The sequence below is a fragment of the Lagopus leucura genome, unplaced genomic scaffold (assembly GCF_019238085.1).
Source record: "Lagopus leucura isolate 7727_CA_CO unplaced genomic scaffold, USGS_WTPT01 Super-Scaffold_100001, whole genome shotgun sequence".
NCBI classification, from domain to species: Eukaryota; Metazoa; Chordata; class Aves; order Galliformes; family Phasianidae; genus Lagopus; species Lagopus leucura.
The window spans coordinates 12,627,870-12,644,897 of record NW_024962262.1 but is presented as its reverse complement, the minus strand read 5'-3'; the positions used below and the strand labels follow the sequence as shown (position 1 = coordinate 12,644,897).

At 42.0% G+C, this 17,028-nt stretch overlaps 1 protein-coding gene and 1 long non-coding RNA gene across 4 annotated transcripts in view; one reads left to right on the top strand and one right to left on the bottom strand.

Moving 5' to 3' along the window:
* Window positions 1-11,671, bottom strand: part of HTR2A (5-hydroxytryptamine receptor 2A) — a 28,589-nt gene extending 16,918 nt beyond the window's left edge. Inside the window, exons 1-3 of one of the 3 annotated variants that reach the window (XM_042868409.1) lie at window positions 11,424-11,671; window positions 10,273-11,346; window positions 5,522-5,722 (exon numbers count right to left, since the gene is read on the bottom strand). In XM_042868409.1, the coding sequence (XP_042724343.1) occupies window positions 5,522-5,722; window positions 10,273-10,678 (607 nt within the window). In that variant the 5' untranslated portion in view covers window positions 10,679-11,346; window positions 11,424-11,671. Of the gene's footprint in view, window positions 1-5,521; window positions 5,723-10,272 lie in introns of all 3 variants that reach the window. The other 2 variants (XM_042868408.1, XR_006178274.1) reach the window with 2 other exon arrangements.
* A 3,217-nt stretch (window positions 11,672-14,888) lies between these two features.
* Window positions 14,889-16,859, top strand: LOC122178265. The gene is made up of 3 exons (XR_006178265.1): window positions 14,889-15,258; window positions 15,512-15,545; window positions 16,546-16,859. It is a non-coding gene; the product is annotated as an uncharacterized LOC122178265 (long non-coding RNA).
* Window positions 16,860-17,028: the final 169 nt, after the last annotated feature.

Sequence of the window (17,028 nt, the reverse complement as noted above, 5' to 3'; positions counted from 1 at the left end):
TCCTATCCTATCCTATCCTATCCTATCCTATCCTATCCTATCCTATCCTATCCTATCCTACTCTACTCTTCTCTACTCTACGCTGCTCTACACTACTCTATTCAAATTTGTTTTTTTTTTCTTTTTCAAGTAGAGGGTTAGTAAAACCTCCTTGTCAAATAATGTAAAAAGATGCAGGAACTTGAAACGCAAGCTTTTCTAACGTACACAGTTATGAGAGAGAGATACCAGGCAAGGTGTTGGTCTGGTGGATGAGAAGTGTTCACTTTTCTGGGAGGAATAAATCAAAGGATTCTGTCACAAGGTAAAATAATTTACATCAATAGGGAAATACAATATTTATGTATCTCAAAACCACCTTGAGTAGTGCCTCATAACCAGAATATATGTGCTAGCCAACTCAGAAATGGGCATCACAGCATTTGATGTTAGATTTTCTCAGACAGCATGCACACGAAGAACTCATTTATTTGTTAGATGTCACTGCTGGTGAGGTCATTAGTAAGGCGATGAATTCTCTACTGGCATAACTGTTGCTGACTACTAAGCTTCATGGTGTGTCTATAAAATATAACAAAGAAAATCCATATGAGGGGATGAATATGTTCCATGTAATAACAAGCGGTCTTTTCCTATATCAAGCCATCCCCAAACTAGACTTGAACAAAGCAGAAAACTTTAAGAGAGAGATATATGAGGGTTATTTCTCCAACTTTGTCCAACTCAACTTTATGCTTTTTTTTTCTGCCTGAGAAGCACAGAATAAATCCAAGCTGTGATGACTGGGGAGAGCAGAGACTGCCTGAAGGCAGTGAGCAGATGTGTAGGCTGAGTGAGAAATTATAAGCAAAGAGAAAACTCAGACTAAGAGGATTTGAGCTTCATCAAACTTCATCATTAACAGAAGGATAGAGAGAAATAAGGACAGAGGAATGAGATCTATAAGGGCTTAACAGTCATGATTTCTTTCCTGTGGCCCTGTCAAGAATTTTCAAAGGAGAGGATGCTGACTTTGGCTTCTTGCATAGCACATTTCCTAGGCTCACCTAGGACTAGAAGGTCCTTTACCTGTCTTTTTCAGTGTAGGCTCTATTTGCAGTTCTATAGATTTGAATACATTTCACTATATATATATATTTTTTTTCAAGGAAGAGAAAACACTTGGGCATTTTACACCTGTTCTCACTAATGACCTCTGTGCTTTAAAACAAATGGAATAATTTTCAGGGTTTAATGGGCTTTTGCCTTCAACAGCTACAAATAATCTAATTATCTAGCCACCCTGGGTACTGGATGATTTAAGAATTAAAGACACGATTAGAATCTGTTACAGTAATTAGAATCCATTTTAAACCAATTGCCTGTGGCATTACATGGTCTAGTGAAAGAAAGGCTGCTGGCTAAATGCTCTTCTTCTACTAATGCAAAAAATAAATGTTAGCACAGTATTTTTTTTTACTAAGAAAATTGAGATTTCAGAAGTCAAGTCAATCAAATTGCCTGTCCCTTTTTGTGCAATTTGCTCTTTAAATATGTCACACATCATTGAAGCTAACAGCTAACAGAAGGATGACCACAGATCAACTGGGCTTTGGATGAGATTCACTGGACAAATTTGTACTTTTAGAAAATAAAGAGAAAATTAAAAATTTAGTGAACGGAAAATTCATTACTTACATAACTTAGAAGTCATAATGAAAGAGATATGGGTAGGTTGGGAAATATGAGGAGAACTTCTGCAGAGAGAGAATGCCATGACCCACAGATCAGACAGAATCATTCACGGGAGTTAGCAAGTAGGAGCAAGTAGGTGTATGACAGTGACCCAGCTGGTACAACATTTCTGAATTTCCAGAAAGCTCTGACAACACTGCTTGATCCAAAACTGCTTAGGAAATTAAGCTATGACTGCAGAGGAAAAAGGATCTTCCCACAGGTAAAGGATGAGTTGAACCACAGAAAACAAGCGGTAGGATTTGGTGAATGATTCCCACCATGATGGCAGTGGAAATTAGCATGCAGCAGCCCTCTGTGTTGCCCAGTGCCAGTCAGCTCATCTGTGACCTGTTTGTGTGGACACTGGAACAGAGTAAACACACTGGCAGCTGTTGGCTGGATAGAACTGGTAGAGGATCCTCATAAGTCTCATCCAACAGGCAGCAAGGCAACATCAGGAAGAAAAGTGTTGTACGTTAGTTGGAGGGGAATACTTCCCATATGTGCATTATTCAGGAAAGAGACTTTGGAATCATTCAGCTTAGTGTGTCCTAAAGGATAGCAGAATGGTAGTACTTATTAAGGTGGGAAGTGAGAACAAGACAGAAAACGTAATATTGGATGAACTTGTGATGTGTTCATGGTTTGAATATTACAGTCTGGCCACCTGTCTCAAAGAAAATGTTAGAAGTGCTAGAAGAGATTCAGAGAGGGATATAAAGATGACCTGGACATGGGATGCTTCCATGCAAAAAGATCCAAAATGGATCCTGGTAAATAAATTATTAGAGAGGTCTATGCAAGAGGGTTAACTAAGAATGTTGACAGTGAGGAAGCTATTTAAGCTCTTTGATTGAAAGGTTCCCCCGCTTACTCCAGGCAAAATGAGCTTCTGTGCAGGGGAACATGGGGCATTTCATTTCTTTCTTTCTTTGCCTTCTTACTCTCAATTTCATGCATACGCTAGTTCACAGGACACCAGCTGACCTGCAAACTGTAGAGGCAAGGGGAGCCAAAGGTTATCTGAACTGAGGCTGGAGGGCAAAACCTTGAGAAACTCCCGTCCCTCTGAATTTGTCACTGAAATTTCAGCCACACTGTGAGCTGGGGAAACTGTGCCTGGCACTGTTTTTGCCTGTGTTAGCTGTTCCTATGTGAACATGCAAGATGTTAAATAATTTATAGCATTGCCACTCTTAAGTAGCACTGAGAGCCTGAAGATTGGTAAATGATACATAGAGACCTCTGTTCAGAAACCCTTTTCTATTAGTAAATGATCTATAAATGACCTCACTCTTCAGAAATCATTTCCAATCTATTCTGAGTCATGTTGTGATGACTAAAGACAGGATCAGGATCAGTGACCAACTGCCAGTAAGTTGCACGGAAGATCCGGGATCTAGCAAGTTTCCTCATAGTTTATTGTTTTTTACTCAATATAGCAACATGCCATGCTGCAATCTCAGTCCAGACTGGCAATGGGCAGCTCAGAAACTCCTTTATAGCTTGTTTTATAGCACATCATATTCTCCACAGATCATTCCTGACCCGGTTCCCAGGCAGGGAACTGACACTGTCTTCCTTCAGCTCGTCTTCTCATGCCCTTCCATGGCACTAACAGCAGCTGAGCAGTGCTTTATTCATGCATACCTCAGGGTCCTTTTTTGATTTCATTTGTATCTACTTAACCTACATGTTCTATTGATGATGTGCTATTTGTGAACGAAATGGAGCTTTATCCTATCAGCCCAACTATCTTTCAAACATCCACCACTGCCTTACATATGTCCTTATTCATCTGCAGAAAAGTGGATGCCATCTTCACTCATGCCACACTTGTGTGCCTTCCAGTAAAGCAAGGAGTTATGTTTTTCAGATTTAAATAGGTCTGTCTTCTATCACTTGCCACAGTGATAACAAAATCTGTGGCTCAAGATATCAAAGAGCAAACTCCTCCTTCTGTAGGACATTAACCATATTCTAACCAGAAGAGCTTAAATAATAGGATTCTTTTTCTAAATTCATTTGAATAGTGATCTTATTTGGAAGCTCTGCTAGCAAGTCACTGTCTACAGAAAGCTGCTGAGGTGCACAGACCCTTGCTTTGCTCATTCTGATCTTTCTATGAGTTTGTTAGAGCAGGCACCACGCACTAATACCAACAAATGCAGTACAGACAAATTTAATGAATACTTCACTTTTTTATGTCATGCAGAGAAAATGCTTACACTTAGCAGTGCCTGAGACTGGGGAAAAAAAATGAAAAGACAAAATAATGTGTTTTGTACTGGATTAATAAGCAAAGGGACTGTGGTGTACGCAGTTCTGTGATTCTATGATTCTATAGCTATAGAGGTATAAGGTATGATTCATGTCATCTAAAGGGGAACATCTGCACCAAAATGAGTTGGCCTAGGCCTTTTGAATAGTTTATAGAGAGCTAGGTGTTTTTAGGGTGGAGTTCACATGCCCTGTGCTAGACATCTACATCTGGTCAGCTGGACACACTATGAGCCCCATGTAAGTGATGCTGTTGCACCTTGCTAGGTCTGGGGTACTTTGGAGAATGCATAGCTGCCCCTCTGATGAGAGAGAGAGCTACCACTGTCACTTGATGTTTTGCAGAAGATTCAGCTATTCTAAGCCACAAATATGCTGCAGTGCAGACTGGGCTGAAAGAGGGATGCCAGGAATCTCAAGGACTATCAAGCTCCAACCCCCCTACTGCAGGCAGGGCCACCAACTTCCATATCTAATACTAGATTAGATTGCTCAGGGCCCCATCCAACCTGGTCTTGAACACCTCCAGGGACAGGGCATCTCAACCTCTCTGGCAGCCTCTTCCAGCACTTCATTACTCATAAAAAAAGAACTTTCCCCTGATATCCAGCCTAAATCTTCCCTCCTTCAACTTAGAACCATTTCTCCTTGTCCTGCTATTATCTACCCTTTGGTAGGCTGCAATGAGGTCAGTGAATGAATAAGTGAGCTGCCAATGCACGGGTGCTCTGAAAAAACGGATGAGCCAAAGGGAGTGGTGCTTTCAGTATGCTTGGAACCAACGCTTAAAGTTTGTGAAGAAAACCCTGATAGCATCAGATACCAAACACTTTCCATCTCCCACATCATGAAACAGCTCTGGACCAAAGGTGCTGTTACCATGTACAGTAACACATGACACTGCTATGTGGTTGCAAGTCTCTGGGTTACACCAATGCAAAGAGAGATTCTTCAGGTGAATCATTCGGGGCACCTCCTTAAGGCTGCAGCTCTGGGCTCTCCATTGGGAAACACTTCTCGTCTATGGTAAAGGCAGAGCATCTAATGCCTCCTAAATGGGATATTGTACAAACCTCACCCTGTCTATCAGGAAAAAACAGGAAATATCTGGCCATGTGGAACATCTCTAAGTAAACTACCCTAATGAGAAGCTGGAACAATTGACTTACAGGAAAATCTTTTCAGTCAATATCTTTGTCAATATCTTTATTTTTTTGTTTTCAGATGTTATGGTAATGGTGGATAATCAATATGGGAAATAAACACATTTTCAAGACAAAACTGAACCTAACAGTCTTAGTGCTAATGTGCATTCCTTCTATAACTGTGCTGCTCAGCTTCACCTCCATTTCGTGTTGTTATTGTTGATTGTGTATTGCTTAATTACTACATTACAGCACTTCTTAGACTGTGGCAAGGAAAGTATTGCAGTCAGAGAACACAGTTTTAGACTGATATGTGTATGTGTCCCATCATCTCAAAAGCTAGAAATCTGCAATTACATGCTGAAATATTGCTCACTTACCAACTGATATGGTCCAAACAGCGATTATTTTTGCAAAAGCCTTTGTTCTTGAGTTAAACCTGCTGTGGTAGATGGGATTTCGAATGGCAATGTAACGATCCAATGAGATGGCACAGAGGTGCATGATGGAGGCAGTGGAGAAAAGCACGTCCAAGTAGATCCAAATGGCACACAGCTCCTTAGGCAGAGGCCACGTGTATTCTGAGCAAGAGAAAGTTGACATCAGCTATAATGTGACGTAGTCACATCTTCTGTTGCGAAGCATTTTTCTCACTGCGCATGTATTCCTAGGAAATGCTGGTAGTAAGGAAGCTGTCTGATAGCTTCTCTATTTCTCTTTTAGGACATCTTTTTTTTTTTTTTTTTTTTCCTTTCATTTGCTTGCAAAGGCTCTGTTTGTTTTTTTGGGGTTATTTATTTATTTATTTGTTTGCTTATTTATTTATTTATTTATTTATTTATTTTTCCCAGGCTGCAGTGTGGGTATGTGTTTTTCTTTTCTATGTGAATAATGCTTGATGTTGTAATCAACATCTATGGAAGGAGAAAAAAAATTGTTACTGCACGTGTGGAATTTCTCAGTTTTCCATTAGAAATTATCATTAGTGTGATTACTGTATTATTAACACCTGCTGATCTACAAAGCCTTCTAAATTCTGAAACTGAAACTTCAGATTTGGTGGCAGCTGGAGAAAGAAATATATTTAGTTGCATATCAGTGATGTTTATGACACCTATCTTTAGATAACTTATTTCCACATATTTAGATAGGGACAATATTCTAATATCATCAGTGTATATTGTCAGGCTACTACAGAGAAAGCAATCCGAAGATAATACATTAGAGTTTATCAGTATCAATTCTACATGTTCTTTGCTGCAAACTAAGCCTTTCTTTTTCCTTGTTTTTTCCACTGGTAATGAAGAATAATTGATTACTGTCCTTTCTGAAAGCTATTGGAAGATGGCTATCATGTCTTGTCTATCTTTTTCTCTTCCAGACTAAGCAAAGCCAGTTCCTTTATCTTTTGCTTGCAGATGATGTTTACAGAACTTTTATGCCTCTTGTTTCTCTGCCCCAGAATCTATTTAATTTATCTTGCTGCAGTGACCAATGCTGGATCCTGTTCTTGATGCTGCTGAAAAGGCCTCCTGACTGCTAAGTGAAATACGAGCCTGCTTCGTGGGTCTTGCAGGAATGCTCTTACTTATCTAACCTGGAATGAAGAGGGCCTTTTGTATAAAAGCATCATACTTATGCTGCATACTTAGCTTATGATTCATTTTGACAGTCAGATCTGTTTCAAGATTCTGAAGCCTGGACTAATTTCCCCAGCAGGTGTTGGTTTGATATCTCTTCCTAAGTGGATAACTTTGCTTTTATCCTCACTAAATTTCATTTGTTCATTTTAGACTTTCTCTTTTGGGGTTGATGATTCTGATTCTGGGCATCTGAGTGCTTGTAGCCTCTCCCACTTTGGGCTTTTGGAAAATCGTGCAAGCTCATAGTCTATCCAAGTTGTTAAGCAGGCGTAGGCTAAGCAGAGCCCTGCAAAACCGTCATACCAAGGTCCTTCTCGTCCTGCAGGAAACCACCAGTAAGTCTTCTTGGGGCAAGTTTTGCAGTTAACCTTCCCTTGTCTTTTGGTGATTTAATTTACCACGTTAATTACCGAAGCTGCCCAAGAATGTGTTGCATAGGACAATGGTAAAGCTGATGTTGTAAGAAGATATTAGTTTTTCAGGGTGTGCCTGGCTCTTTTGGAAATACAGTGCAACCAAGTTTGCAACAGAAGGATTAGAGGCAGAGGAATTAGGTCTGTGCCTAATTACATTTACTCTCTCTAAGCACTGCAGAGACCTATTTCCTGGTGCTCTTGGATGGCTGTAATGTGACTGACTCTAATAAGCCATACGGTATTTATGGATAAGTTTTATCTTTTTCCTGCTCTTCCAAAGAGGAAACCAGTCTCTGGAGAGCTCTAAATGAGGGCTGAATTTCTGAAGCATGTCTTCCTCGCAGCCTCTATGTCAGCCCTGGACAGTTTGCACAGGGAAAAGGCAGAAACTACTTTTGCGCTCAACACCATGCGCCTGTTCTCTTTCAGAACAGATTTGTCACACCCTTCTAGACTTCTTGTCCTTGCTATAAACCTGGATATGGCAGGGATAGGCAGCATTCTTCAGATAAACCACCTTGGAGACTACGTGGCCATGAAATAGAAGACAGATGAGAGGAGCCAACTGCAGATGCAGTGCAAGTCAAGAAGGGTGCAGCCTCCTCCAGGCTGACCTTACGACATGTTAAGTGACATGTGAGATGGGGCACCTTGGTCTTGTTCTGTCTTCTCACCATTGCCTAATTCACCCTTCTGCTTATCCAGGGGAAACAAAGCAAAACAAAACAAAGTAAAACAAAACATGGCTCATGAGAGCTCCTGATGTCTAGGAGCTCACATGAGGGAGACCCATCCGAAGAAGAGGCACATAATGCTTGCACATCTGTGAATGGTCAGGTTGTGAGGCTGAAAGGGAGAGCAGATAACACAGAGACAAGATTTTTCTCCTGTTGTACCTAGATAGTATGAAGAAGAGAAGTGTTTTCTCCCAAGGCCTTTCAGGAGAGGAGGTGGAGAAGTGAAGCTGACCAGGATTGGTAACAAGGGATATGGGAAAACTGAGTGATGAAGGGCTAAAGAAAGAGGAGAGTCTGTAGGCAGGCATGGTTGCTGAGAAGGCCTTGTGTACTGTCCTACCTTGTCAGAAGCACCTGAGCTGAGGCCTCAGAGTTAGTGCTGGGCTGCTCAGGAGCCCTTTGAAGCACCTGATCCTTCTGCTGCAGCAGGGAAGAAGCATCTGCCAATAAACTCAACAACATCTCCATGCTGCCATGGGGCAAATCTCCAAGAGATGTTCAGAACTAAGTGCATGTTTGCGTGGGAAAAAGTACTGCTCAACTCTGGGTGTTTTCTGATCTGTGGGCACATTCACCTTTCCTGGATGCTGTGAAAGTGTTGCAGAATGTCTTTTCAATGGGAGGCTGGAGCTGCTGGGTGAACGGAAAAGCCTGCCTGGCTTCTGTTGTGCAGGACATTTGGCCAAGGCATCCCAATGGGAATTGCACAAAATAGTGATAAGGTGTAGGGAAAGAAATCATCTCTGTTTCGAGTAAAATTGTCAAAATTTCCCTGCAAAGAGTGAGTGGAGGAGCAACCTCATTGCAAGTCCCTTGTTACAAAGGTCCCTAATTCTGACTGGGGATTACCACGATGGTTGGCATAGAATCATAGGATCATTTAGACTTGAAGTGGTCATCCAGTCCAACCATCTTCCTTCCATCACTAAACATCCTTTAGTGCCACATCCACACATCTCTTAAATACATCCAGGAATGGGGACAGCACCACTTCCCCAAGCAACCCATTCCAATGCTCAACCACACACTCCATGAAGAAATTCTTCCTAATATCCATTTTAACCCCCCTGGCATGCCTTAAGGCCATCCTCTTGCATCTTATTACCACGTGATACCACCTGTCTGATTGCTGCCTGTGGATTTGCAGGGCTGCCTGTAGGAATCCCAGTCCTCATCTCCCAGCCAGATATCTCCCAGCCGTTAGGGTTTGGGGCACTTTGGGGTTTCGTCGGCAGCAGAGCCTGGCCAGCAGGAGTCCCTGTTGCTTGTCTCAGGGAAGCAGGCAGTGTCAGGAAGGGTTTTTGTTCACCTTACGCAATGGACGGTTTCTGCAGCTTTACGCTGCTTCTCCAACTGCCAGAGTGATTGCACAATTAGTGCAATGAATCACAGCCTCATACCCTCAGCAGTGTCAGCACCATGCAGAAATGTGGTACTGGGAAATAAACTTCTAGCGTGCTGGATGAAACCTCTCGTAAGTTACAGCCTCGCACTCAGAGAGTTCTACTCCTGAAACCATGCGGCTATAGAAACCTTTGCAAACAACCTCGCTTTCCTCCTGGCATTGTCTGGCTTCTCTTTCAAATATAGCCACTTGCTTGTGGTACTGGAAAACTCATTTTTCAAAGTTTAGGGATGATAATAGCCTGACAATATTGACACTGAACACACAGGCTGCTGCTTTTTCCTACGCAAGCTGTGCTGCAAATGATTTTGGTACAAATGAGAAGAAAGGTCTGCTATATTAATCACCTACAAGGGTCTGAACTGTGAGTCACAATCCACTTAATTCTTAAATATCTTATGGAATTGAAGCTAATATTTAGCTTTGCTTCTGTAAATGTTAGTAAAAATTAGGCAGAATTAATTCCCATCCAGTTTTTAACTCCCACAGTATTTATTGCAGCCTGTCTCTGTAAGTGGAGGTCTAAGTAAGATGTTGGTGTTAAGGGAATTTTAAAGTTTGAATTACTTCATTAAAAAAATTAAAGGGGTTGCCAGCTTTTACTCTAAAGGCAGTCATTAGTCCTTCCACACATTTTTGCAAAGCAGAGTAACTGGCAGGACCCTATATTCCCACCAGAATTACTGAAATTTATAAGCCAGGGAAAACAATGAAAGAATAAGGAGAACAAAGCATCTTCATGCACGTTTTGAGACAATTCCATCAGCAAATGAGTAAGTATCTATCAATCTGTTCTTACGTCCATTAACCACTTACATGCTTCCCGCATGGAGTGATTACAGTAAGAATGAAATAAGAACAATGCCAACACGTGCATGCAATGTTTAAAGCTTCCCTCAACATGCATCAGATCCCACAGCTCGTACTCACCGTACAGTATGGTTAACATTGACACGGGCATGACAAGGAAACCCAGCAGCATATCAGCTATTGCAAGTGACATGAGAAAATAGTTAGTGGCATTCTGCAGCTTTTTCTCCAGTGACACAGCCATGATGACAAGAATATTCCCAGCAATGGTTAAAACAATCACTATCACTGTCAGCAGAGCTGGCCAGTTTTTCTCTGAGAGCTGAAAGAGGGAAGAGTAGCACGGAGGACTTTCACATGAAAGATTGGTCAGGTTTTCGGAGTCTGCAGTCAAGTTACAGAAATGTGACACATTAGTCTCTCCTGGTCCGTAAACGTTTCTGTAGAGTCTCCTCTCATGATTTATTTGCATTAAGGAGTTTGCAGTTGGGTTCACAGAGCTTTCCTCATCACAAAGGGTATCCATTGCTAAGTCTGAAATCGGTGAGATAAACAGTGAAAAATAGGAAATGGTCACCCTTTGTCACCATCAGGCTTTGCATTCCTCAACTGTCTGTGGCAGAAGTTGGTGGAGCCCAATCCTTTGTCAACTGCATTTTTACCATTAGCACGATGTAGAAAAACATACCAGAATTACTCCAAATGCCGAAATGTTTTGTTTTCTGTTCCATAGGAAGTCCAGAGTTGGCACTGAAAACCCAGGTAAAAAGCAAAGCCAAACTAGATGATAGAGACCGTGGACTTGAGGCTTGAGAGAGCAAAAATATTGTAGAAATAAGAGAGAAAAAACTTTTGCAGCCACTAGGACTCCCCTCTGGAGCTACATCTTATTGCCATTGGTAACTGTAATCACACAATTTTGAACACAGCAGTATTAAAATAGCTTGCCATACAAAGCAGCAGAGCTCTTGCTTCCCTGTTAAGAAAGTTGATTAAAGATTCTGTCCGGCATCTTTCTCTTGAAATAATTAGATATGCTCTTATTTATAGTGCATCTTCCATAATACGCCTGATATTCTGTTGCATTTCTGACTTCTGTTGCATTTCAGGATCATTTTCAGCCCCAGATCAGTGATTACACGTTCTGCTCCATGCTGATTTTTGTCACTAACTGCACCTTTTGGCCCAGCCTGGCTTCAAAATGGAAAAAAAAAAAACAGATACTATGATTTAAAAACAAAACAAAACAAGACAATTTAAGAGAGACTTACATTGCACTTTAGAGCCCACGCTCAAACTGCGTTTGGGTTCGCTCTGTGCCCCTGTCTGCCTGCATCCTTCAGCATTTAGCCAGTTTGGGGTTCTTTTTCTTCAGCCTCCTCCAAAACGGTGGCACTTGGAAAAAATCTTTTGGTTTGCTTGTTTTGTTTTGTTTTGTTTTGACTTCTAAACTGCACACTCGAGTGAAGCCAGCTCCTGTGCTGCGAGGCTCTCTCTTTTCTTCTGAGAGATAGGCTGCTCGCCGGCTCTTTCCTTGTGCGATTCCCCCGCCCCGGGGCAAGCTATATTTAAAATAATAATAATAGCAAAGCCCTTCGCACACAGTGACACAGAAGAAAGCACGCACACGAGGAAAAGCAGCCAGCAAGGAGGAATTACAGATTTCGACAGGAATGGAATTTCTTGCTCGCTGCCTCGTTCGGTTTGTCAGACCTCCCACTATTTGGATGTCACAAACTGCAAGGTAGCGACGGCAGGGGAGGGCAGTCCAAGCAGGGGATTTTTATTTTTTTTTATTTTTATTTTTTGGCAAACCAGCAGTTTTTCATGGCATATTTTGGAGGTCCTGAGCTTGGGTCTTTTTCACACACTTTGCACACGTTGCATTTGCAGAGGATGCCTTGCAAACACAGCTGCATGCAATTACAGCGTTTCACAGGATGTAGGCTTAAAGAGATGAAATCTAAGGCTCGCAGTGGTAGATAGTAGTGAAAAACATAAGTGCAAGGCTTTTTCCATCTACAGGGGAAATTATGCAAGCCTTACAAGGAAGAAATAATGATCAGTCCCCTTCAGTTTTAACTCCACGTCTATGCTGGCACGCTTATCAAACTGGCAGTGGCTATTTATAAAAATGTGAAGTCAGCCTGACGTCCCTCCCATTTGTGAGGAGGGTACAGCGAACCCCAGCAACCTGTCCCAAAGAAGCATCCCAGATGAAGCAGGTCTCTAAAGCAAAGTAGCACACAGCAGATGGGGGATTTGTGTTCTCTGACAAATCAGCCCCTCACAGTCCATTCTGCCGCATGAAATAAGCAACTCTTACATTTTCCACATAGCAGAAATGCTCCTCAGAAATTCCCCAAGACTTACTCTTGCCAAAAACTAAGCAGAGGAGTTGGGTGTGTGCTCCCATAGCTCAGGTTGGCATGCAGCATCCCTAACTCTCCTGCACATCTCAGGGGGCTGCAAGTATGTGGAGACTTGCCACAACTTTTCTGCTATGTGCTGATCTCATCAGCGGTCAAAGACTTATCAAAGGAAGTCCCAGGGCACATGCTCCATGTCTATGAGGCATTTTTTACTGTAAAGCCTCTCACAGTAAAGTCACTTTGGGATCAGTTTTGCAATCTACTCCCACACCAGCAGCTACCAGAGCAGGACAGAGCAGCCAGAGAGCAGCTCCTACTTGGAAATCAGAAATGAATCATCTCAACACTAAAGTTTCCCAGTCCCATAGAATAGCCCAGGAGACTATCAGACAGCATAAGCTGGTAAACAAGGCTGATAGTGCTGAATTTAGCATGAAACATTTTAACCCTAACAGTGACACGTGAGATCCCAAATAAGCTCTTTCCCTCCCTCCTTTAACATGATAACCGAATTGGGTTACTACATTTAACAAGGGAATTCAGCATCTCTGCTCCAGAGATTTTAGCAGCTATCCCCATAAAGATGCCCTTGGTGTGAGAATGCAAACCTGCTGTAGATATGCTCCACTATTGCTGAACATGGCTACTTAGTGGGCTTAATAATCCTAGTGGTCTTAGAGGTCTTTTCCAACTTTTAATGAGTCTATGATTCTATGCGGGTTAAATATTAGAAAATAAATTATTAGAAAGGGTGGCGAGGCACTGGAACAGTCTGTTTAGGGAGGTGATGGAGTCACGATCCCTGGAGGTATTCAAGAAATGAGTAGACATGGCACAGAGGGACATGGTCAGTGGGCATAGTGGAGATGGGCTGATGGTAGGACTGGATGATCTTAGAAGTCTTTTCTGACCTTTATGATTCCATTAATCTATTCTGTGATTCTGTACAGATCCCTGAAGTGTAGAAAGAGGCAGGAATTTGTTACCTTCCTGCTCCACACTGAGTAACTTCACCTCCCCTTGGTTCTGGTAGTATAACTCTCACCCAGATACTCAAACCTTTCTTGGATCCAAAGTCTCCTGTAAGAATGTAACTCTGGACAACAGAAATATACACAGTACATGTTAACAAGTTGGATGTCTCCATGATGGAGACCTGTACAGATACAGTCATAAGATCTTCAGGTAAGCATTGCAACATCTCCTTTTGTCTGCCGTAGACACATTTGTCTGAGTGTCTTCTGAGCAGTCTTCTGTCCCACTAGTCAGATGTGAGCCTGAGGCATAGTCAGATCAAAAATCCTTCCTTGCATGTGAAGCATGCATGGCCAAGAAAACACTTCTGTATAACCCAGGATATCAGAAACAAGCTCATGATCCTACATCTTCTAGCAAAGTGTGCTGGGTATTCTACTGGGTGAAAACATATTCTGTTATTTACCTCCAGATTTAACACTACTACCCCCTGAAAACCTGAAAATGGCTTTTCTTCCATGTAATGTCACTACAGGTATCAAGCAACCCAAAACATCCAACCTTCCCATGCTGAACTCAGTGAAAGGAGGGTACCTGGGCTTTCCCATGTGCTTTCATCTCCTTGCAGAACTGAGAGTGTTCTGCATTGAAGCAACAGTTGAATACAACTCCTGCATTATTTACAATGTCTAAAGCCAATGCTGACCATTGTTTTTCCTAAAGGTGAATAGCTCTGGAAAACTGAAATCCCAGGCAGTGTCTGCGCTGAAAACAAAGACAGCTGCAGTCTGCAGCCTATGTAAATTAAGTGAAATCTTAGCTTGAAGTGGTGATAACGTGGTCTGCAGCTAGTCATTAAGCATTCTTCAGAAACAAAGCAGGCACTGGAACATACTGCTTTGTAATTTCCGGTAGAGACCAATGTATGGCATTCATGTGAGCCCCTCCTCTGTTCCCCAGCCCTGCTTCAAAATGTTGTAGGCCATTAAACTGCCCACTTGGGCAGGGTTTTTATGATTGGCGTGGTGTGTTACTGCTTCCTGAAAATGTATTCCTTTTCAGCAATGTCTTCTGATAGGGGACAGGTTTTTTAAAAATCAGCTCATTTACGTAACTCAAACTTAGGATAATTCAAGGTATACAAGCCTCTGAGTTTGTTATTGCCTTCTTTGATGTTTTGAGTAGACTGTGTAATCAGTAACTGTACAAACTGCAGAGGTTAATCATTCACTCTGATATCTAGAAGTCAGGCCAGGGGAACGTGAACAGTTTTTGTCATGGTTGAACTTGCAGTTATCTGGTTTCTCTGTTTACATTTACTGGAGCTGCTGGAGCAGTTCATGTTCTGGTGCCTGGAGACATGAATCAGAGCCTAGTTATTATAAACCAGAACAAATAACTAAATGGTGCTGCTCTGATTCTTTATGATACATGCTCCACGGTTGAGCTCAGGCTGGATCTCTTGATCTTCTCAACCCATTCTGTTGTAGAAACAGCTGTCACCATCTTTCCCAAAATCACAAGGACCAGCATCCTTCATGCTTGCAGTCCATGGGTAAAGATCCCAACAAGCTGAATTCTGTGGCACCAGCACCGTGTCCTCATGTGCTGCTTTCAAAAGCCTCACTGGCTCATGTATCCATGAGGTGTGGATGGATGTATGGCATTCCTGGAGACAAGCAGTATCCTCTTTCCTCACTGCATGTAATTCTTTCAGGATCCCCAGGCCATTCTGCATACTTACAGTCCCAACAAGGAGGTAAGTGTAAGAAACTGCAGCACTCTAAGGCATATATCTGCCTAGAGATGTCCACTGGGACCAGTATCACTACACCTGATATCACTTCCATGTTGATGTGATTCCAGCGCAGCTCAGTGAAGTTGCTGTGTCACAAAACTTGTGTAATGATTTGTGAGCTGGAAATCACAGTGGGAAAAAAAATACCAAACACCTCTCTTGTGAAATGTTGACTATTTAAACAGTTTCTTCATATCATTTTTTTTTTCCACAGGAGGAAAATCTCTGAAGAGCTTCAGTTTCTAAAGGTACACAAACATTTTCAGTATTTTTTAACAAAATGTAGCATTTTAATATTGTTGAATTAAAAATGTTTTCTTGTGAGCCAGCTACCTGGCTGTGATGCAAATTATCTTATTCCCTTATTCTCCGGGACGATTTATATCCAATGTAGCAGCAAGCCCAGAGGCAGTTTCACATTGAACTGAATTGAAATCAAATATTCTTGTTCAGTTAAAAAATAAAGTGAAACATTTGATTTCGGTCAAGTCAGTGTAGTGGAGAAAATATTTTGCTTTGATATTCCCAAAGGAAACCTGAATGCCTTGGGCAAAATTAATTTTTTCTTGCATAAAATGTTGATTTTGTGGAAGCAGTTTTCCACTAAAGGCCATGTTACTGGCAAGCATCCGTTAAGTTTTTGTGCTGAAGCAATGAACAGACTGTGATGCTTTAAGAATGAACTCTGCAACCTTATTTATAGAAACCTCTATAAATATCTGTGCTTTGTTTCAGAAAGGCTTGAAAGTTCTTCTTCCTAATCTTTCTCTCAGGTGTAAATGTTGACTATTTATACAACTGACAATAGCTTTTATATGATCAGAGACCTCTGTAGGTCTTTGGTTTACTAAAACCCATTTGGTTTTGGATATCTCCATTTCAGCATTACTAGAAAGAAGCTGGCAGGTTGACTTGTTCTGCGTCAGTGTAATGCTTTGGTCTGATGAGGGTAGATGTGGCTCTGTGGGACATGAACTAGTGCACATGGAAGGGATGGGCTGATGTTTGGACTAGATGGTCTTAGGAATCTTTTTCCAACCTTTATGATTCAATGATTCTACAATGACCTGATTTGTAAACTGGGCAGTTCCTCTACAGGTAAAAATTTAATTCATCCTGACAAACATCACTGCAAGTCCTGTGGCTTAAAGCTCTGTACTTCAGCATTAGTATGAAAATCTATTCAATTTTTTTTCTCGGTTTAAACTGCCAAGAAACAGTGATCATTTTCCTACTGATTTGCTTCAGTCTCCTGCTCAAAGATGCGCTGTCTTCTCCTGCTGCCCCAAATAACATCGATCATCATCCAAAGCCTGAATCATCTCAGCTGTTATCCAGTGAAAAAATGTCTTCGTAACTGGGCGATCAAAAACATCACCATATTGCGGAAGTGGCAATGTGTGAGCTTTCTGTCAAGCTGTGGAGGGTCTTGCATGACTATTAAAGGCTGCCTTATCCTTCCATCATGTGCTAGACACTGCACCCATCATCCTTTCCCTTCCCTTCCCTTCCCTTCCCTTCCCTTCCCTTCCCTTCCCTTCCCTTCCCTTCCCTTCCCTTCCCTTCCCTTCCCTTCCCTTCCCTTCCCTTCCCTTCCCTTCCCTTCCCTTCCCTTCCCTTCCCTTCCCTTCCCTTCCCTTCCCTTCCCTTCCCTTCCCTTCCCTTCCCTTCCCTTCCCTTCCCTTCCCTTCCCTTCCCTTCCCTTCCCTTCCCTTCCCTTCCCTTCCCTTC